We start from the raw sequence: 21954 nt of genomic DNA on the forward strand, positions 1-21954 counted from the left end.
CAGCCGCCCTTGAGTCCTACTTCCTCCCTCCAGCATTCCTCAGCCCACCGCACCCACTGTGTCTACTGCTCACGCCAGCATCTGGTACATGCCACCTCGTTAGGACAGTAACGAGGGTCCCTACTAACCAGGGACCGTACTCAGTGCTTGGCATACGTCATTTCATCGGAACCTTACGTGAACACTAGGAGGCAGGAATCATTAGTTTGTAGGGGAAGAAACTGAGATTCAGTAACTTGGCTAAAGTGATACGGCTAGTAAGGTGGGGACCTGGGACGAAAAACTGCCCAGCTCCGAAGCTGCCTCTCAACTGTGACGCAGAGCTGCCTCAGGATCGGGGGTGACACTCTGAGTCCGTCACCTTGTCTTGTGAATTACTGTTCAATGAACAGGCCTCGTCTAACCAACTTGCACCCTGTGTGGTGTTCTACACACAGTGGACAGTGAATAAATATTTTTACTGATAACTGTGATGACCTTTTGTCTTCCTAGGTCTTATGGAAAACCTGAAAGCGGTATTTGGCTATCCAGTGTCTAGGCCATTGCCTAACTCTCCTAAAAGAACAAGAGACAAAGTAGCAGCAGTCCTAGTGGGAGCACAACAATAAGGTCGCACCGGAAAACCAAGTTGCGTGTTAAAAAGACTGAAATAAGAAGCTACATAAAGAAGGCTGACAGCACACGGTTAAAATGGGGACGAGGGGGCGACGGGCCTGCTTTAGCGAAAGAGCTGACGGGTCTCACCGCACACACAGCTCCGCGTTGGTCGCGACTCGCAGCAGGTGATCCGTCACACAGTATGTGTATTCAAGTGTGGGACAGAAGTCCCTACTTGACACTTTCAGTGATACAGGAGAAAAACGATCAAGAACTTTTGTCTTTCACAAAGTAACTAGAGATTCTCGCTCAAATCCCACTCAGTTCAGATGTGAACGGGCACCAAGTATAACAAGTGCTCCTGTTCCGACTCTAGTACAAAGACTAGAGGATCAAAGAGCAGACTGTGCGAAACAAAAGGACAGCTGTAAGGGAAAAGGAAAATAAAAGTATTCTTTTTGCTACCAATGACTTCTCATGGTCTTTCACAGAACAGCCACATCTTTGAAATCTAAAAATTAGGACCCGCTGAGGGGCCAGCCCCGTGGCTGAGTGGTTAAGTTCGCATGCTCCAGTTCGGCGGCCCAGGGTTTTGCCAGTTCGGATCCTGGGCGCAGACATGGCACCGCTCATCAAGTCATGCTGAGGCGGCATCCCACATGACACAACTAAAAGAACCCACAACTAGAATATACAACTATGTACCGGTAGGGGCTTTGGGGAGAAGAAGGAAAAAAAAAAAAAAGAAGCTTGGCAACAGATGTTAGCTGAGGTGTCAATCTTTAAGAAAAAAAAAGAGACACTCTGAGAATGTTGACCTGCACTGTCCAACATGGCAGCCGCAAGCCACAGGGGGTACTGAGCACCTGAAATGCGGCTAGTCCCCACTGGGATGTGCAGCGACTACACAACACACATGAGATTTCAAAGACTTAGTCCAAAAAAAGTAAAAATAGTGATCATTTTTTATATTGATTGCATGTTGAAAGTATAATATTCAGATATATTGTGATAAATAAAATGTCCTTGAAATTAATTTCACCTGTTTCTTTTCATTTTTTTGTAGTGAGACTATTGGAACATTTTAACGTATGCATGGGGCCCACATTACATTTCTATTGGACAGTGATGGTATAGAATATGCTGTGGAAAACCAGGGAAAGAAAATCTCAGTTGTGATCAACATACTGTTAAGATTTGTCAGTCCTTCCTAACAGCCTGTTACAGAGAGTTCCCTTTTCCAGAAGATGAGTATTTCTGGTGTTATATAAACACAGGGCTTAAAGCCAGAGTGGCTTGGGTTTGAGTGTGATCCCTGCCACTGACCAGCTTTGAAGTCAGTGACTTCCCAGCCAAGAGATCTTGGGTGCATGACTTGACGGACGGCTCAGGGCCAACCTGCTCCTACGCTATCCTGAGAGTTAAAGGCAGTAACATAAAGAACCCAGCACTTTAAATGGTAAGTATTATGATCTTCCTCAGGAAATATCTGTGACCTGCTTTCAAGATATTTTGGTGGCACTTTATTAAAAAAAAAAGTAATAAAATTAGTGGCTTTGTGGTTGCCGTTTTTAAAGACTTCGGCTTTTAAATTTTAATAAAAAGGAATGTACTATTAGAAAGGTTACAAAATCTTCATCTTTGGATATCTTTAAGAAAAACAAGATGCATGTTATTTCTTCTAGAAAGCGTAAATCAGAGTGTGGGACAGGAACTGCAGTCTATACTATCTGCGAAATGGAGGCAAACCTGGGTCTGAAACTCACCATCCCCTGGGAGATGCTGCAGAATTCACTTAACATTTCTGGAATATCGATTTCCTCATTCATTGAATATAAGAGGCTGACTAAGTGCCCTCTAACATCCCCTTCAGCACTGAGACTCTCTTCAACCATGAATCTAGAGATTAAATATAAATTGCTACTCTCTGCTTTCAAAGCCGCCAGCCTATGGGTGCCTTCCTATCTCACTGTCCCATCACCGCACCTGTTTGACAGAAGCTTTCTGACTGTGTTCTGTAACAACTCCTCGTCCAAGTTGTCTTCCCCATGAACTTCCATAAACCCTACAACCATTTCCTCTCAATGCATCTATGGATGTATCCTGTTTAATATAATTTAAAAGCCAATTAAAAATAGACAACTATCCTCCCCTCACTCAACTCCAGGTTCCGGTTGAACTGCTCTCACCTTGCAGGCGCCTAGGGAGTTGTTAATTGACACATTTGCTAAACCTGGAAAAAGTATATACCAAATGAACGTGCCATTTAACTTAATGTCAAAAGTAACAGAAATGGGGGGCCGGCCCCATGGCCAAGTGGTTAAGTTCACGCGCTCCACTTCGGCGGCCTAGGGTTTCGCCGGTTCAGATCCTGGGCACGGACACGGCACCCCTCGTCAAGCCATGCTGAGGCGGCATCCCACATGCCACAACCAGAAGAACCGACAACTGAAAAAAATATAGAACTATGGGGCCGGCCTGGTGGCGCAGCAGTTAAGTGAGCACGTTCCCCTCCGGGGGCCCGGGGTTCACTGGTTCAGATCCTGGGTGTGGACATGGCACCTCTTGGCAAAAGCCATGCTGTGGTAGGCGTCCCACATATAAAGTAGAGGAAGATGGGCATGGATGTGAGCTCAGGGCCAGTCTTCCTCAGCAAAAAGAGGAGGATTGGCAGCAGTTAGCTCAGGGCTAATCTTCTTCTTCTAAAAAAAAAATTACAACTATGTACCGGGGGCACTTTGGGGAGAAAAAGGAAAAATAAAATCTTTAAAAGAAAAAGTAACAGAAATGATCTGTAACATAATTATTTGTAAAATCACCTGCTAACTGGTTAAGTTTGACTGGGGGTAATTCTGAACAGGATCCTTAACTAAGAATTTGATTTCATTTTATTTATTTTTCTGATATGAGGATTAAATGAAGCAGCTCCAAGGGCTGGCCCCGTGGCCGAGTGGTTAAGTTCACGCGCTCCACTGCAGGCGGCCCAGTGTTTCGTTGGTTCGAATCCTGGGCGCGGACATGGCACTGCTCATCAGACCACGCTGAGGCAGCGTCCCACATGCCACAACTAGAAGAACCCACAACGAAGAATACACAACTATGTACCGGGGGGCTTTGGGGAGAAAAAGGAAAAAATAAAATCTTTAAATGAAGCAGCTCCAGCTTTGTCCCAGGGATGCATGTGACTTTAGGAAATTAATTTTGCTTTCTGTGACACAGTTTGCTTATCTCTAAAAGAGAATTAATCATCATCACATGCTTGAGGCATTGGACCCCACCACAGGCTCAGCACAGCCATAAGCTCTCAGATGTCAAACCTGACAGTGAGAGCAGACGTGGCAACAACAGCGTCGAGGCAAAACTCTGAAGAGGCAGGAGTTCTGAGAACAAAAAAGAGGGAAAAAATGCCTCATTGCTACCCAATGATAGGGTACTTTTGCTTTCTGTGTGCTCAAACCAGCCAATCTGGCAGCTTATTTTACAGTCAGCCCAATTTTTTCGGTGACTCAAGGAGAAAATGTTAAGGTACTGCCCTTCACACAGGAAAGAAAGCAGCACTTGTAAATCATCAATAGCTGAATTAAGATCTTCAATTGCTTTTCCAATTAGAGGCTTTAGAGAAAAATCACTTTTCCAGGCAGTGAGAGCACTGTTCTCCAGCACTGCTGGTTAAGAGCATGACACCGCGGAGGCAGACGGATTTCAGCTCTCCTGTTACGCTGGTACCGTTATACACACGGGCCTCCATCAGTATTGGTCCTGCACTGGGCACACCTTATTTAATATAGCCCACGTCCTTTCAAGCAAGAACCCATGCTCTTCCCTCTTCTTTCTCCACTAAACTGCTCTGACAAGCTTCAGACAGGGCGGCCTGCAGTAACGACTCAGCCCCTGTCCTAACCATCTTCTTACCGCCTCCCCCTGCCCCGCCGCCCCAGCCAATGGTCATCATGAGGTCCTCCTCAATCCAAGCCCAATGTGAGTCCGTTCCTAGTGCGCTGCAGTAAATAAATACATTTCTAAGTGTGAAATAACCTGGGAAGTATCAGCCTCGGCAAGTGTGCCGACTACTATAATAGAACAATTAATACCCTAAGAAGATAAGGCTAAACTTCTGAAGAATCCTGTCCTACTCCAGGTGTCCTGGACCTATGAGGAACAAGCAAATACGACGGCAGTTTAGGTTTCCGATGGCAATCAACAGCAGCAAACAAAACAGACTCCAAAGGATGATGCAACTGCCCACTGGGGAGTCACACTGAGGAGTCACACTGAGGACGGTGTACTTTCTCTCTGTGAGCCACTGTGTTTGCAATGACAGCTAATGGGCAAGCGCCGTTTCTCCAGCTGCTAACAATAAACCTTGCAACGAAGGATATTTTCAAAGCACCCACCTTGTTGAGGACATCTCGCTGGCAGCCAAGATAGAGATTGGGAAGAATTCGGGTTGGCCCAATGTTGGCAACAGGTAAGCAAGGCTGAGAGATGCAGGTGGGGACTAGAGTGGACTTTCCTTCACAGAGGCCAGGGAAACAACGGGAGAACTCGGCAAACCCACCTAAGAACAAACATTATAGAATTATGCCATGCACAAAGATAAGCGTCACCCTTCTGTAACTACTCAAATACAACTATTTAAAAAGAAAAGCCAAAACCCACAGATGCAAGTGGACACCACTGCACACGTACTCCTGTCTATGGCTGCCAGCTGCCAAGTGTGACGTATAATCCAGCGCCGAGTCCTGGTGGCAGGGCCACGACAGGAGTACGCAAGCCCTGAACGCACTTAAAATGACTCCCTGCCTCCTCGCTCTCTTCATCTTCCCACATCCTACACTTTCTCCCTGCTCCCCAGCCCCCATGTGAATGCTTGCTCATGGAACTTAGGATTTAAAGTAAGTGGCAAATAACCAAGTCAAGACAACCAGGCATAGAAGCAAAATGGGGATATAAAAAAATGTGAACTGAGACCAGATGTTATTTTTTCAAAATAACATTGAGCAAGTTAAAAATTCTCTCTAGGAGCTGGCCCCGTGGCCGAGTGGTTAAGTTCACGTGCTCTGCTTCGGCAGCCCAGGGTTTCGCTGGGTTCAGATCCTGGGTGCAGACATGGCACTGCTCGTCAGGCCACGCTGAGGCAGCATCCCGCATGCCACAACTAGAAGGACCCACAACTCAAATACACAACAATGTCCTGGGGGGCTTTGGGGAGAAGAAGGAAAAATAAAATCTTAAAAAAAAATTCTTTCTAGTATTAACCTTAAATGTTGCTACTATATAGGTTTTTTTATTTCAAAGGTATCACACACAAACTCACCCCTATTGTATAAATATCCTCTATATCAGAGTTCCCGCAATTACCACTGATTCCTGGGGTCTCCTGCTCATTGTGCTGAGCACTACAAAGAAGTGTCAACACACCCTAATTGCTCCGGGTGTGTGAAGCCCTAGTGGCCAGATTCCTAGACTCGGAAGAATTCCGTTTTTTCTAGTCCTGTCCTTGTAATGATCTGCTCTACGACTTTCATGAAGTCACCATCTTGTCACTTCTAAATGAACTGGCCACTCACCTCCTTTGGGGAAAGAAAAGATGAATAAGGTCTTTGCTGGGTTTTCCAATCTAAATATCCCTTGCTATCCAAACCCAGGAACTAAGCAGATGCTGATAAGTTTTCAGATAAATCCCTTGCAGTCCACACCCTCACTACTCACTAAGTTCAAACTCAGAAAGCAAAGAGATTTGGGTCAGAGAGAATACTTGTATATTTTTAATACTATTTCATTAAAAAACAATTAACACGTTGTCATATCAGAAGACAGGGCAGCCCAAATTTTACCTCTTCAATCAAGCCTTAAACAAGACCCTAAAATCTCATTAAATATTTATCTCCATCTCCTTGAGTTACATTCTATTAGCCTTTAGGCCACTTCCAGAAGCACACAAAATAAATACGCCCTCAAAAACTGCAGGGGTGCAGGGAGTCGAGGGGGAGAATATCATCCCTTATCATCCTGTGTTATGTGCAACTCAAGCATAAGCCGCTAGACCCTGTGTCTATCGTCTATGCTCAGTACAGGTTCCGCAACGCAGCAGGCTGCGATGGCAGGAAGTGGGTGACAACTGTGCCACCTCTGAAATGTACAAGTGTGCATCCTAGCCTCCAACCTGACCAAGCGTCTGCATTGTCTCTATTCATCAGCAGCTTGCTTCCTGAAGTTCTCAAGGTAACCTGATGAAAGAGCAGGTGGCTCCAATATAGAAACCCCAAATTCCTTTGTGTGACAGATGAGGCCCTTGGGATCTGTACATGTACACACTCACGGTTTCATTTCTCATCATTGCCAAATATGATCTCCAGCCACACGAAACTCACTGTTATTTCACACTTTCACACTGTTCTCTCATCCAGGAATATGATGACCACCACTGCTCCGCCCTGGGCGTGCACACACAGCATACAACTACACACACACAGCCCCACGATCATGCAGCAGAGAAAGGAAGAACACAGGCTCCTGGACCTGAGTTCATATCCCGGCTTCACCACTTCCCACTTGTCTGATTTGGGCAAGCTATTTAAGTTCTCGGGCTATTAGTTTCCTCGTCTATAAATGGGGATAATGATCAGACCTATCTCACAGAGTTGTTAAGAGGATTAAATTAGTTAACATGTCTGAGGGACTTTGTGCATGGCACACAGTAAGCACTCTATAGGTATCAGTAATTATTATTTCAAGAGAGTGATCATATGCTTAGGACCCAGCCTCCTCTGCGAGGCCTTCCTCCATCCTTGATCTGCAGCTAATTGTGTGGCTACACCTGTTAGGATTCACCAGAGACACAAAGTGAAAGAGGCGATGGTTCTAAGGGTGCATCTTCCAAAGTGTGCTCCAGACCACTGGTGTCCAGCAGGAAGTGGACAGCTGAGATGCTGGTCCAAAAAGTCAGAAAAATACAGTGTGTTGTATCTCCCTGGGAGAGCCACAGCAGACATCGGCATATTAAAGGCTCTGAAAAGTATCTCCAAAGAAACTGGTTTAATTTCATTTAACTCAAGTAGTTCCCCGACTTATTTGACCATGGAGTACCCTCTTTCTTTTTCCCCCCTAGAATCTGTTAATAGCTAACGGAACTCACACTTAAGGGAACGCTATGCTAGGGCCACTGCAACTACTGACATGGAGTCAGAACTCCCACAGGTTCAAGTACAAGCCGCAGACAATCTCAAAAAGGGGTCAGCCGATACTGGCACATGTATATGAGTGTCCCTGTTTAGAGTTTATCATTTTGTTTCTATTAGTGTTTTGTTCCTTTTCAGTCTCTCTAATTGCATAATACAGATATTTAAGGTAAGATTTTTCTCCCCAAAGTAGTTGTTCTAACAATCAATGTGCCCGAGTCTCACTGTTCTCTGCCTGTCTTACGCCTACCCAACAAAACACCTGACAGGCACTACTGTGATTACAATTTAATTGTATGCGTTTAAATTTTAACTTTTATTAACTTCTGTGGTTCTGGTGTTTCTCTAAAGAACTGTTTTCATATTTTTTTCTATCCTGGCTCCAAAATAGTTCATGGGATGGTCTCTCATTTAAATCCAACAAAACAATATTCTAGTAAGTGTTCTCAGAGAAGAGAAACCAGACAATCCAAGGAAACTCCACTTGAATTCCATTTTAAATGTAAGTAATCAGAGAACTCTTGAATGTTTACTATGTGACAAGCACTGCTCTAAGCACCTTGCAAGTATTTATTCAATCTTTACAACTGCCCTGTTAGGTAGATGCTACTATTATTCCCATTTTACAGGTAAGGAAATAGAGGTTCAGAAAGACACAGGCTAACAACTGGCCAAGCGGGCATATGAGCCCAGGAGTCGGCTCTGGAGACGGCACCCTCCATCACTGGGCTCTATCACTTCTCTAAATGCCACAGGATTAACTCTCTCCACGAAGTGGGGACAGTCCTGCTGATACCCATGGGGTCCCGCCCTCACCAGCCGTGACCTGCCAGGTCTCAATACCTGGCAGAAGATGGCCGTGGGCCTCTCCCAAATGGAGAGAAGAGCCTGGCTTCCCCAAAGCCATCTGGTTCAAAAGCTTCAATGGGAAAAAAGGGAATGAGGACTGACCCGATTAGAGACACACACTCTTAAATGCGCTTTGCACGAAACCAATAACGTTTACAGAGGAGCCAGGTGAAATGTAACTACAGTCACTGGTTTGTTCACGACCACAGTTTGCAAGTTGGTAGCGAAGCTGAAGGTCTGTCTGGGCGACCGTCAGGCCATCCCCCACAGAACCACTGTCAGAGGGGATGCGATCCTGCGACAATCGCACACTGAGAGCCAGCAGGCCTGGGCTGCCCCAGTCGGCTCTACCGCTAATTAGCGCACAGATCTTCGATCACTTTAAGTCTGCTGGACCCAGAAGTGAGTGTGGCTCTAGAAAGTTCTCAGAGCACAGAAATAAATGAAAGAAACTAGTATTCAGCTTCAAAACCAAAAAGCCAAACAAAACAGCAATAACACATTGTAAAACATATTATAAACCAAAAAGAAACTTTTTCACAAATCTTTTCGACTAATCTCTACACAAACCCAAATAGCCTTAAAATATTTAACAGATTTCGTTGAAATTAGACCATTCATATAGTGCTCAGTCTGGCTTGAAATGTCCCAAACCATGGCTCCTAGTCACTTCCAGAAAACACTACCTCAGCCAAAGAGTATATTTTCCCTGATCTTTATCTCTGACAATGTTCCACTCTGCTGACATCCTCCTTCATTGACAGTTTTTTCCATTCGCTGACCTTTCATTCACTGCTGTACTCTGGTGACCCCAGTTTCATTTCATTAATTAACAACAGATGAGCCTCTGCCTGATTTCCCCGAACCCTCGAACAACTATCTGTGGCCTCATCAGCAACTCAGTTTTGAAATATGTCTAAAATGTCCCTCTTCCTCTTACAAACTAGATCTAATAAGAAGAAAAGTGCAATTCACTTATGTAAACTTTTTGCTACAAATGGCTGACAGATACCCAGAAGAGAGTCATCCTATCTGCCCTTGTCATGACTCTCCGCTCTCCCAGGGACTCCAGGTTAGATGCCACCACAAGAAGACAGAACATCAGTTCATTATCCTCCTCTGTTTACTGTGAAAAACAGTACTGAAAAACTGATAACTTCTTGAAAAAGTTTTAAAATATTTTTTAAAGTTGTTCAAGGATTTGACTCACCGTCCAATCATGCCAAGTTTCTCCTATCCCTGGGTTTTATGCTGTTTATCATCTGGGAAGGTAGAAAATAGAAAGTCGTATAACCCATATGCACATCCCTAAGATAGACCTGAATCTAGGAACGGTTGTATCCGCTATTTCCCCTCACGCTGGAAGCATTTGTTTCTAAGAGGAAGGAAGACACATCCGCAGACACCCTTGGTCTGTAAAGAAATGTGGATGGGTAGACTGGCAACAGAGACAGCAGACACCTCTGGCCTCTACCAATTTGGATGGACAGGCAGAAAAACTGCATTGTTTAAATCCATATTTGTCAGTCTTCCACAAATCCAACCAGGAGAATGCATGTTTATAAATAAAAACATATATATTACTTTGGACAGAGAAAATACTTGGTATAGCTTAAAGGCATTCCTAATTTGTATATCACTTTATTCTAATTCAGCCAAGAAAAATTTCTTCCCTTAGGAGCATCTCCTTCACAATTCCAATCATAAATACCATTTTCTGTAAAAGCCAACGTGAACCACCTTTCAATTTTCAGAGAAAAAAAAATCTGCCACATAAAATAAAATACATATAACTCTACGAAACAATTTCCATTAGTCACTCTCTTCTCTTCCCTCTGACTTTTGCAATCAGTTACAGATCACAGTGTTTCTTTTTAAAATGAAAGAATATTTACATAATAAACAAAAGTAGCACTTTACTACAGCTTAGTGACATCAAGAAATTTTTTTAAGTCCCAAATTCTAAAAATGGGTCTGCATCCTTTTAGCCAAACTAGAGATAAACGTCAGCTCCATCACTTTAAAGATGGTTCCCCACAGGGAGAATCAGGACTTCTCCACCGAGGCTTCAGTTCAAAGAGGTAGCACGCCATTAGAGCTCCTCCAGTTGACAGGGCTGCCCGAAGAGGGAAGGAAGAATTCAAGGCAACTCCCTCCCGCAGTGGGGACGGGCTCCACGGCTCCATAAAGAAACAGTATTCACACACAGTTCTACTTTATGAAAGACATTTTTTCTAAAGAGTCATATGGAAATTTAATTTTTGTATATTAAATCATTTTCATAGTTTATATAGTTTCACAGTTTTTAAATATAGTTCTCATGTAATTTAATACTTTTGTAAAACAAAGGCTCCCTATTTATGACATAAAAACAACCCGTTCAGTTACGTATTCTAGAACGTACGTGAACGATTTAAGTGGCAGTCACCTCCATGCTGCAGAGGACGGTTCTCCCCACACTGAAAATAAAATCTGCTGCTTTGCTATCGCACAAAAGAGAAACTCCAATATTAAAAATTGAAATGTTGAAATGTATATTTCACAATAAAGTATTTTAATTGCTCCTAAGAGTAATTATTTTATGCTTTAGTGTGAAGTGACTGATTCAGGCAACTTTGTTCTCTAGCCACTTAAAAATAGACTCAAGGAAGATGACAATTCTTCCAGGGTCAGCAAACTGTTAACATGGAGAGTTGAAACTAGTTAAACAAAATGAAAAGAAAAATAAAGGCAACAATTCTGTAGCCCCTCAAAAGCAAACAAAAACATGTAACTGTAATATTCTAGTGTATACAGGTTGGCCTGGGTAAGCCAAGACACACAGGTTTCATAAGATCATTTCTGGGAAGGTGGAGGGCATGGCATAGTTTTCTCAACAACATTAGCAGCGTTCCATCTACGTCCTGTCTAAGCAACTCTCCGCTCAGCAGCACTGATCAATGAGCAGCACTGAAGAGGAAAATCCCAAATGATATAAAGCATTGATTTTAAACTCTTATTCCATCCATCGGAGAGGTAAGTGGACAGACACACATTTCTGTGGAGACCTTCCAGGAAGCCTGACCAGTAGCCTACATCTCATAAAACTTGTCCCGTAAATGACCCCTTCAAAAACGCTCACTCTATATTGAACAACTCTATCACTTGGCGCAGTTGGGGAATGGGGAATTCAATCTAATTTTTGGATTAACACAGTAATCTCCCACACAACAAATGAATCCAAATTTTTCAAAGCCCTAGCATAAAAAAAAAAATCACTAAATACTAAAAATAATGCAACTCGCCATTTCTTGTGATTCATACATCTAGATCTTGCTATTCCTCAAAATAACGTTATCTAGATCAATTCAACTGGTAAAATCCAGACGTGTTGTTTAGTAAAGAGTTCTCAGAAAATGTAGAGTGATATCTTTACTATTTTATTGATCTTTCAGATGAGCAACACATAACCATGCCCAGAAACAACTCCTCTTAAAATACACAAAGGCAGGCGGGACTCTTAACAAATGCCTTCAAACAAAGATTGTTTTGAAGATCGCAACCAGAATAACCAAACAAAAGGAACAGCTGAATAAAATGAACAAGTGCGGTAGTAGGAAAGCCAGATTCCCAGAAGCAACCTGACAGGTCCCCCAGTGACTTTATGAAGCTATGAAGACAACAGCCAAGCGAACAGCACCCTGGGACTTCCCGAGGAGGAACGATTCAGAAGGCCTCCACTTCCATCAGCATGGAAGGGGGAGGTTATTAAGGAGATGACATTTGCTCATTTTCACCCGAAAACCAAAGATTTCCAAGTTTGTATATTCGGGCTTGATGTCCCAAACTCCAATCTAACATTTTCATTTTCACTTGAAAGACTTACTGATACTTTAAAAATAAATTTAAAGCCAATATTTTCCTCTCTTTCATTCCGCACCCCTGTTCGTGTCAGCCCCATTCTTCCAGGCATCTCACCAGCACTCAGTCGGTACGCCAACACACTGATTTTCCTTTACGCATAATATATGTAAAGTCTCTTCCATCTGTCCCTGCCTTTCCACTCTCCTGCCACCACCCTAGTCCACGATCTACGCACCTCATTATTACATAAAGTCAGTAATAGCACTCTCTGATCCACTTGTCCTTTTTCCAACTCGTTTCCACTCTGCAGCCAGGTCAAGCATCCTAAGATAAAGTTTTGACGTATTTTCTGCTCCCAAATACCCACAGAATAAAATCCAAAACCCTCAGCGAGACATTCAAGACCCTTCATAATCTAACCCCAATCTACTGTCCAACCTCATTTCCCCTACCACCACCCTACGTGGAACAGGCGCATCAGTCTTCTTACTGCTTTCCTAATACACCTGTGCTTTCCTATCTCAGGCCTTTGGCAATTCAGTCCTTTGAATCCATTTTATAACTCCTTCCAAACCACAGGCGAGCACACGACACACCTCTTCCATAGCAGGATAGTCCAAAATTTTTCTACCATAACCAAGAAAATACATTTCACATCAAAACCTTCTGAACACCTACATACACTCACCACCAAATCAAGTTTCAGGACATGGTCTTCTCCTACTATAAGAGCTGCTCTCTGACAGTTTCAAATCTATTCTGTTGCACTAAAAAAAAAAAAAAAATCTTCCTTGACCAGGGTTTCTGGATATGGTCTTGCTAACTTAGAACTTCTATAAAATTTATAGCAATCATTTGGCAATGAGCATTTAGCATTGACTTGATAACCGTGAATTATCTTTGCTTGTTTGTTATGACCTCTGATTTCTCCAGCTGTAATACATGTGAACTGCCTGTGGGTGAGAATTGTGTCTCATACTCCTTTGTAATCACCTCAGCATTTAGCACAGTGCTTGGCACATAACTAGAATTCAATCAATGTTTACTGAATCCTTCCTTGTTACAATGAATAGCTGTTGATGGACATAAGTCTTGCATATTTTTGGTGTTCAAAGGGATTTCCGGATTCCATTCAAAGCTGAAAGCTATGTTGGCATGGGTGGGGGCCCAGAATCTGCTTCCTATTCCTAGACCACAATGCCCCAGAAGACTCTGAGGGTGAGAGAGGAGGCACAGGGCAAGAAAAACATTTTTCTGCTACTAAAGAAAAAAAGGTAAAAGTGGTAAATGCTGCTTTGGTCATCCAAAAGCAACACTGAATCCTCACTGTGCTTCTGTGATATCCAGGGGACTTTACACAAAAAGTGGAGAGAAAACCTTCTCTGATGGACACTTACGGACCTAAGTGGCTCAGAATTCCATAACGGCCTGGAGAGTCCAGCAATACCTCCATGGCTCAGGGAATCGGGCACATCCCCAAGGAAACTAGGCCAACTACAACCATCCCCCAGATGAGGACAAAGTGGCTGCTGGATACGTCTATAGCGACCATCAAAGGGCTCAATGAAATGACATTATCCATCAGGAGATAACTCTATGAGTCAAGAGGAAAAGGGAATATGAGTCTGGTGTCTGGAGAAAGACTCTTAAGAATCAAATCTGACTAACGTGTGAACTGTCCATGAATCACCATACAACTCATTTCTCAGGCCTTTCTAGGCGAAGCTCAAAGCTTTCTAATCTATCCTGGAGCAGGCTCTCCCCTAAGTCCACTTCTGTGTATTCCACTCTACCAAACAGTCCTCCTCTTCGGCCAACTGCACAGCTTCCCTGGAGACTTCAGAGAGCAGTGAGGAAGAAAGGGGTATCTATCTGTTCAGTCAACCAAACAATACTAGAGACCACCAGGGTCACACATAAGTTCAAAGAGACAGTGAATGAGGACCTACTGTGAGCTGGACACAGTGCTAGGTAATAGGGACAGCAGTGACCAAGACAGAGGCCCTCTTTGGAACTGACAGTTTAGTGGACAAACATTAAATAATTAGATGAATAACTAACTCATTATGGTAGGTGGCCATAGGAGTGTGTATAACAGAGGAAACCAACTTTGCCTGGTAGCTCAGGAAGGCTCGACGACTACGGTGAGTCCAACAGGAGACACCCAGGTGAACGAGGGGGAGAGGAGAGCCTCTGTCCCGGTCCAGAGAGATTGATGCTGGAGATTTAGAGCAACTGAGATCAGGCCTAAACAGCTGAAACAAAAAACAAACTGAAGACTTAAAGTGGCGTTAGATGAAGTTCGAGGGGTAAGCAGGACCAGACACCACAGGGCCTTGTAAGTCGGCTAGGGTTTTGGGAATTTATCCTAAGAGCACTGATGCGTATTAAACTGAGGAGTGATATAATCTGGATTACATTAAAAATATAAAATAAAAATATAACTTTGCTATAGTGTGAGTAATGGATTAGAAGACGGCAAGACAGAGGATATGAGAACACTAGTCAGAGGCTCTTGGAGCCAATCCAAGGGAGGGAGGATGTTGGTTTGACTCAGTTGGTAGCAGAAGAGGAGGAGAGCAGACAGACCTGAGAGATCCGAAGAAAGATCTGATGACTGAGAGATGACAGGCTCACAGTACCCACCACAACAAAGCACGAATTTGTCCTCTTGGTGTAATGGGCTTGCATAATTTGATTTCTTTTCCTCTCAATTCCCATTTCTCCCTTTCACAAAAAATCTACTCTGGTCCCTTGACTGCCCCCTAAAATCTTTGTTCATTCCTGACATTTTTAATCATGCTTCGCCCCCCTCAGTTAGAATACCAAGGACCCTCCCCACCAAAATCTTATTCATCTTTCAAGGTTCGATTAAAATGCCATTGCTGTAAGGAATTCTTCCCCAGTTTCTGCAGACACCGAATCATCCCTCACCACCATATTACGCAGTTTAGCACGTACCACATGCTTCTCTGTTTCACTCGCTCTAAACGTGTTTCCCCAAATTAACCGCTGGGTTCCCAAGGGCAGGGGCAAGACTTTTGCTTTTCCAGTACCCTCTTCCCCAGAGCCCAGCCCACGGTGCAACCACAAAACTGCCCATGAAACAATGAGAGGCTGATTGAACGAAAAGGCCTGGACCTGGCGTTCCTCCAAAGCATACCGGTGACACTACTGGGGCAAAGGAAGACTGATGTCACCGTTGTCGTCTAAAGTGCTTTTGTTTGGCTTGTGCAAAATATCAAGATAAGGAACCAAGGAACTATCTTTAGTCTGGTCAGTAGTCCATGTTTTAAAAAGACACAGCCTCAGGCATTACGTCTTAGCCACTGGTAGCTGGGAAGTGACATAAACTGGCTTACTACATGGCAGGTAGCAATTGTAGAAAAGATGATCCAATTTGGTTAGCCTCATGCAAACCGAGCTCAGCAGCAGAGCCAGCAAATACATGGCAACCAGCGGGCAAAATAGTACCTATTTTTAGTCTGTTTTCAGTGGCTCTCAGTCACTGCAGCTTTTTAAACACAAGAACAGCCAATTCCTGAATAACTGCAGTCCTTTTACTGAAACCCATTCATTTCAATCTCTTTCACCAACTACTACAGAGTTTGAAACGGAATGACTGAAGACTTCCCTTCTCTAGGCAAGGGACAGAAGATATGCCAAACTAGAGAACAGAACTGATGATAGCAATAGCACATACAGCTAAATCTGTAAGCAGGGAGATCAGGTTCTACCACACCTCCATAAGGAAGGACAACAACTGACGCCGTTAAGTTATACGCTTATTACACAGACCTGTTGACTGAATCCAGGTCCCTGTTAAATCAAAAACAAAACTTGACTCTAGAAAGAGTCAAATGCATTTTTATTCACCCCCAGCTCTAACTACACTAGCAAATCTAACTCAAAACAAAGAAATACGTATTTGGCCTCTAACCGTAGCAAACACTAATCTAAGACCTACCTGTGATCAGAGACTAAATGTTTATGAAAGCCTTGAACGCTGTACACAACATTGTATCAAATAACACAGAAACTGCTTAATAAATGGCATCTCCTATCATTATTCAGAGCTATACTTCAGCACAGAACAGAGTAGTCAGACTTTTATTTGATGACCCCCCCAGCTAAGATACTTTAATGCTTTACAATGTTTTATGTACAGTATATTTTTATTTTGCTTCTTCCATAAAATGTGAGGTAAGAATATGACACAAGGTAAGAATATCCACAAAGAGGCTGAGAAAGAGCTACCACAAAAAGAGCCTTTCGGGATAAGCCTGATCTGAAATGGGTACCCTGGATTCCCAGTCCAGCCCTCCTGGTGAAATTCCAGAAGACTCTGGGATTATTGCGGTTGTGGGCCTGGGCGCACAGCGAGAACAGGGAGAGCTTGGGAGAGCCTTTCAAGGGCTCTGTTATTTTCCTCATTTGTAAATGAAAGGGCTGAAGTCTCTGATCTATTTACGGCTGTAGCGTTCTAACCTGTGCCTCATCACAGGACAGAAATGGGTGTGATACAACGAGTAAACTGTTGTGGGTCCCTTCTGCTTTTACTCAGTTACAATAGCGAAGAAAGAGAAGGAAATAATAGCACAGTATTTTTCATCTGTAGGTTGATCTTCATTTCTACTAAATTAACCCATTTATTCTCTTTCCTCTATGTTAGCACAAAATAAAGGTCCAAATTCAGCAGTTCTTCTTTTTTCTTCTATATTTATTTTCAACAGGCACCTTAGAAATATAATAGACAAAGGCAAGTAGAATAAAGTAATACATAATGAATAAAGTGAAGGCCAAGAAACAAGATTGTTTTTTAAAAAGAACTAGTTTTCTGAAAGTTAATGAGACCAAAATAGTTGATGAATAAGTCAATGTCGGGAACTGTTTGTTTCCTAACTCATAATGATAATAGTTTTTTTAAAAAAGACTATTGATACAGAGACTTCACATGCGTTATCTAATACGATCCTCACAATTGCATCCTCAGTTATAAAGTCCTTTTTGTGAAACAAATGTTTATGTCACACCCATTCCATCATTCCATTAATTTAAATTCTTAAGTCTTGTGTTCTTCCTAAAAATCTTTTTGTAAAAAGTTTTGAGGTCTCATTGGTTTATAACACTGTAAATTTCAGGTGTACATCATTATATTTCAGTTTCTATATAGATTGCATCATGTTCACCACCAAAAATCTAGTTTCCATCCATCTTAAGTCTTGTTTTTAAAGACCGCTGCAGGAGCATATGTGCATCTTTAAACTGTGCTTACTCAATAACTGACTTCAAATTGGAAAAAATGGTTTTGCTATTACCTATCAATCAATGATGACGGAGAACTTTCCAAAGGGATCCAAATTCATTCTTTTTGGCTAGGATGAGGCTGCTACTGATAATTAAAACCCTTTAATCTTCTGTGGGGGAAACAATGCTATGGTCTGGTTTGGCTTGGTTATTGAGAGACTTACTAATGGCTAAATGAATAATCAATTTACATTTACATTTAAAAATATAAACGTAAAAATATAAACTATTTCAACCATCCTTAATTCACATGGATTCAAGGACGTATGTTCCTATGAGTGGAGCTGGGTTTCTAGAGCTGTTAGCTCCTTATCAAAGTTCAGTAGTTAAGCATCACACAAAATTAGCACTGTTTAATTGCAGCAGCATTTTTATTAGATCTTAAAAGCATGTTTAAATCTACTTAAACAGATGGAAACATTTTCATATCAGATACTCTTCCCACAGCAGCTACACATTTGCTCTATCTGAGCAAAGACACTGCAAATCATTTATTTCAAAACAATCTCAAGCTTTCACACACTTTCAGGTTAGTTTTGTCACTGTTTAATACACTTATATTCTAAACTAATAAATCATACGAAATACAAATGGTATAAGCCTACATATAAGATAATATATATCTCAAATATTTATTGAAAACTTAAGAAGTGCTAGGCCTTGTGGGGAACACAAAGATGAACAAGACATAGTCCTCAGCTTGGAAAAGAGAATCCAGTAGACGAGGTAAGCTAACGAATGAGAAAGTGACACTATAAAGTTTAAATAACATCTTAAGATAATAACGAAAGACTTGTGACAGGATGGTATATGGTTGTCAAATATTAATCATTTTGTTTAGAATACTGACTGGACTTAGAAAAAGGGAAAGTCGGCAGGCAGGGGTCAAGGTTCCCGGCCGTGGAGGCCCTCAGATGTGGCCCATAGAGGTAGAGCTCATTGCAGAACTGGGTTCTAAATTTCAGGATCAGAAAGCTTGGGAATCTGGTCTCACTGATAATCAGCTGTCAAAGTGGTTTAACAGAACCCCTCTTAAGGCTTACTGGGCTAGCCACCCCCTCAAAGCAGGAGCTGTTCCACACTTAAGAATTAAGCCCAGTGCATTCCAGCATGGCTCCCCCTAATCCAATCCCCACTTCCTTCAGGAAGCCTTCAGTTTTTATGCCGATGTAACTGGTCCTATAGGTAAGTCTGGGTTTCCTCTTGCTTGAGGGAAAGAGCTCATTAAGATGCTTCGTCCAGTTCCTTGGAGAAGTCCTCGTTTCCCTTCTTCAAAGTCATTTTTCTCTGGGTAAGGTAGTCCTGAGAATGTGAATGGAATCTGGGCCACAATTCTTCACTTCCAGACACACTGACCACAAAAAACCATCTCACATATCTGACGTTTTTTTCCTGAAAAATCTCCAAGTAGCTGAAAGCTCTCAACTGATGGAGAAATTATTCCAAGAGACCACTTAGTCTTTCTATTATCACACACATCCACATGAGGCTGATGAGTGTCTCTAACTGTTGCAGCACATTTAAGAAACATTTGTCAACATGTCCTTCTATCCCTCACCCCTGGAATGACCTCTGAGCAGCTAAACCTTGACAAAAAACAGGCTGCCAAAAGTTGATGGCCATAACTTCCCCAGCACTCTCTTCCACTTACTCCACTTTTCTGTCTCTCCAAGGAACAGACTCACTAACCAAGGGAATTTCCAACTGGTCAGAGGCTTTCGGATGGCTGAGAAGGCTTTTAACCATCCAGAACCCTCTCTTCAGTGTCATAAGAGAAACTCCCAAACAAGGCAATTCAGTCCCTGAAGCCACCTCTTAAGCTAAAACAAATACAGGATTCTCGAGGGTGGATGACGATATGGTGCTATCAATACCTTCAATGTGGTTCTTGGTGCTGCCTCAACGGACTTTCGTTTAGGCCTAGGAAACATTTCCTGTATGAGCTAGGGATGTCAGGGTGTTCTGACTCAGTGCGTCATTCCAAGTGTCCCTAGGGTGGATCAAGATGATCACACTGAGTCCTTTTTCTTCCTTACTGACCAATGAATGCCCCTCCCAAAGCCACACATGGCTGATAAGAACCTTCCAGGTAACAAAGGAGTGCTCTTTGGAAAAGGGGAGAAAGGGCATTCCAGCAACTAAAACACCTGTGCTAGAAACACAGCATGACCTCACTCCTCCATGGGAGTGTCTGCTTGGCCAAGCTGTGAAGTCAGAGCCCTCCAGAGGGAAAACTGTCTCAAGCGAGAGCGAAGTGGGATAAGCACTTTGCCATGAAGCACATCTGGGTGTGTCCTCGAGAAAAACCCTGGTCTCATTAAGAGGATTCCAAGGTTAGTCCCTCACAGTGGCTACAAGAAGCATGAAACGAGTTCCTAAACTCACCCACCTGGTTTAGTGGAACTCTAATAACAGCTGTCACATTGAACACAGACTCCCAATAAAAGAACGTGCCCATCAACAAGAGACAGACCCTAATATTTTAATTCTCATTACAGAATTCTGAGAACTACATTCTAAGACAAGCTGGCTTCACTTAAGGATACTAATGGGAGATCAGACAGAATCACAGCATAAACAAAAGGTGCGGCAATAGATGATGTGAAAAAAAAACAGGAAAATACGCTTGTTCTTTGAGAACTGAAGCAAAGCTGACGAGAGAGAACTGGAGACATGGAAAACTTACTTAAACCTGCGGAGTTTAAAAGCGTTAACACACCAACAACTGATTAACCCTATTCTCTTCTTGTTTTTAAAGATTTTATTTTTTTCCTTTTTCTCCCCAAAGCCCCCCAGTACATAGTTGTATATTCTTCGCTGTGGGTCCTTCTAGTTGTGGCATGTGGGATGCTGCCTCAGCGTGGTTTGATGAGCAGTGCCATGTCCGCGCCCAGGATTCGAACCGACGAAACACTGGGCCGCCTGCAGCGGAGTGCGCGCTGTTAACCACTCGGTCACGGGGCCAGCCCCTTAACCCTATTCTCTTAAAAGTGAAATGTTTATACTTCTAATAATTAATTGCCAATATATCAAGTTCACTGTACCCTCTTTGCAACAAAAGATTAAAGGTTGAAAGTGATATCTATCAATATTTTGTTTTTCTTAGGCCAAATTTTTAAAAGCACTCATGCCTATCACTGTGGCAGAATCTGCCGGACACAGCAGCTTTGTGTTAAAGGTTACGGTGCATCGTCAAACCATATTCCCCACTCTGAACCAGTGTGAGTGAAAGGGTTTTAGTAACGTCTGCAACACAGGGGAAGCAAAGAATGAACACTTTGCTTTGGAATTCAATCGATGGAACTCTCACACTGCCCTCCTTTAGGGCAGATATAAAATATTTAGTCCTACTCATGCACTTTATAAAATCATCTGGTTGCTTAGCATTTGCAAGTTGAGACTTTTTTACTTATTAAAAAACCACCCAGAATACACATGTAAATAAGTTTTAAAATATTCCCCCTAATTATTAGAAGAAATATTGTACACACATTCTCTCCCTATCTCATTGTTCATAACGTGCAAGACTGGTGATCTGACTGCTGGAGTTCACTTTAACTATAAATGTTGAATAAGAGCTTTACATCGGAATGCTGGTCTGCTTCTTGCCATAAGGGGTGGAACTAACAGCAGGAGCTGAGATGCAGAACGTTTGGTGTCTTATCACAGGTGAATGGAAAGATTCCTGGGCAGAAGCAGCTGGCTCTGAGCTATTTCTATGGGCACACAGATCCATGTGGCACTTCCAGCTAGTAAATACCAACTGAAGGGGCATTTGAGCCAAGTCAAAACACACTGACCAATGTGCAAGAATGATGGCATTCAAGCTGAGGAGAAGAGTTACATCAACCAAAAGCTATAAATAACTCATCTTACAGAATAACCTCAAGGTTGTGATGACCTACTGTACTTTGAGCTCGCTGTGAAACACTGCTTAATCACAGAACTCAGCGAGGTTCCGAGTCCTTTCAACTCTCCCGCGAGCCTCACCTGCGAGCAGGTGAACTGAGCTGAAGCTCTTCTCCAGTTTACCCAGAAGCACAGTGAGAAAACAGTCTGAAGACAGAGAGGCAACATCTTGGGAGCTTTGATCGTAAACTACGACCTTCTGACTGCAATCAATGTCGACCTAAAATGCAAATGTGAGCAGTTAGGAAGGCAGGCGAAGAAAATAATC

General features: G+C 42.7%; 1 protein-coding gene across 9 annotated transcripts in view; it reads right to left on the reverse strand.

Moving 5' to 3' along the window:
- Positions 1-21954, reverse strand: part of DUSP16 (dual specificity phosphatase 16) — a 95353-nt gene that overhangs the window by 17784 nt on the left and 55615 nt on the right. For all 9 annotated transcript variants that reach the window (XM_070619123.1, XM_008513522.2, XM_070619122.1 and 6 more), the window contains 2 exons: positions 21768-21906; positions 4992-5155 (listed from right to left, as the gene is read on the reverse strand). In XM_070619123.1, the coding sequence (XP_070475224.1) occupies positions 4992-5155; positions 21768-21906 (303 nt within the window). The remainder of the gene's footprint in view (positions 1-4991; positions 5156-21767; positions 21907-21954) is intronic.

Source organism: Equus przewalskii, chromosome 5 (genome assembly GCF_037783145.1).
Source record: "Equus przewalskii isolate Varuska chromosome 5, EquPr2, whole genome shotgun sequence".
In the NCBI taxonomy this organism is placed as follows: Eukaryota; Metazoa; Chordata; class Mammalia; order Perissodactyla; family Equidae; genus Equus; species Equus przewalskii.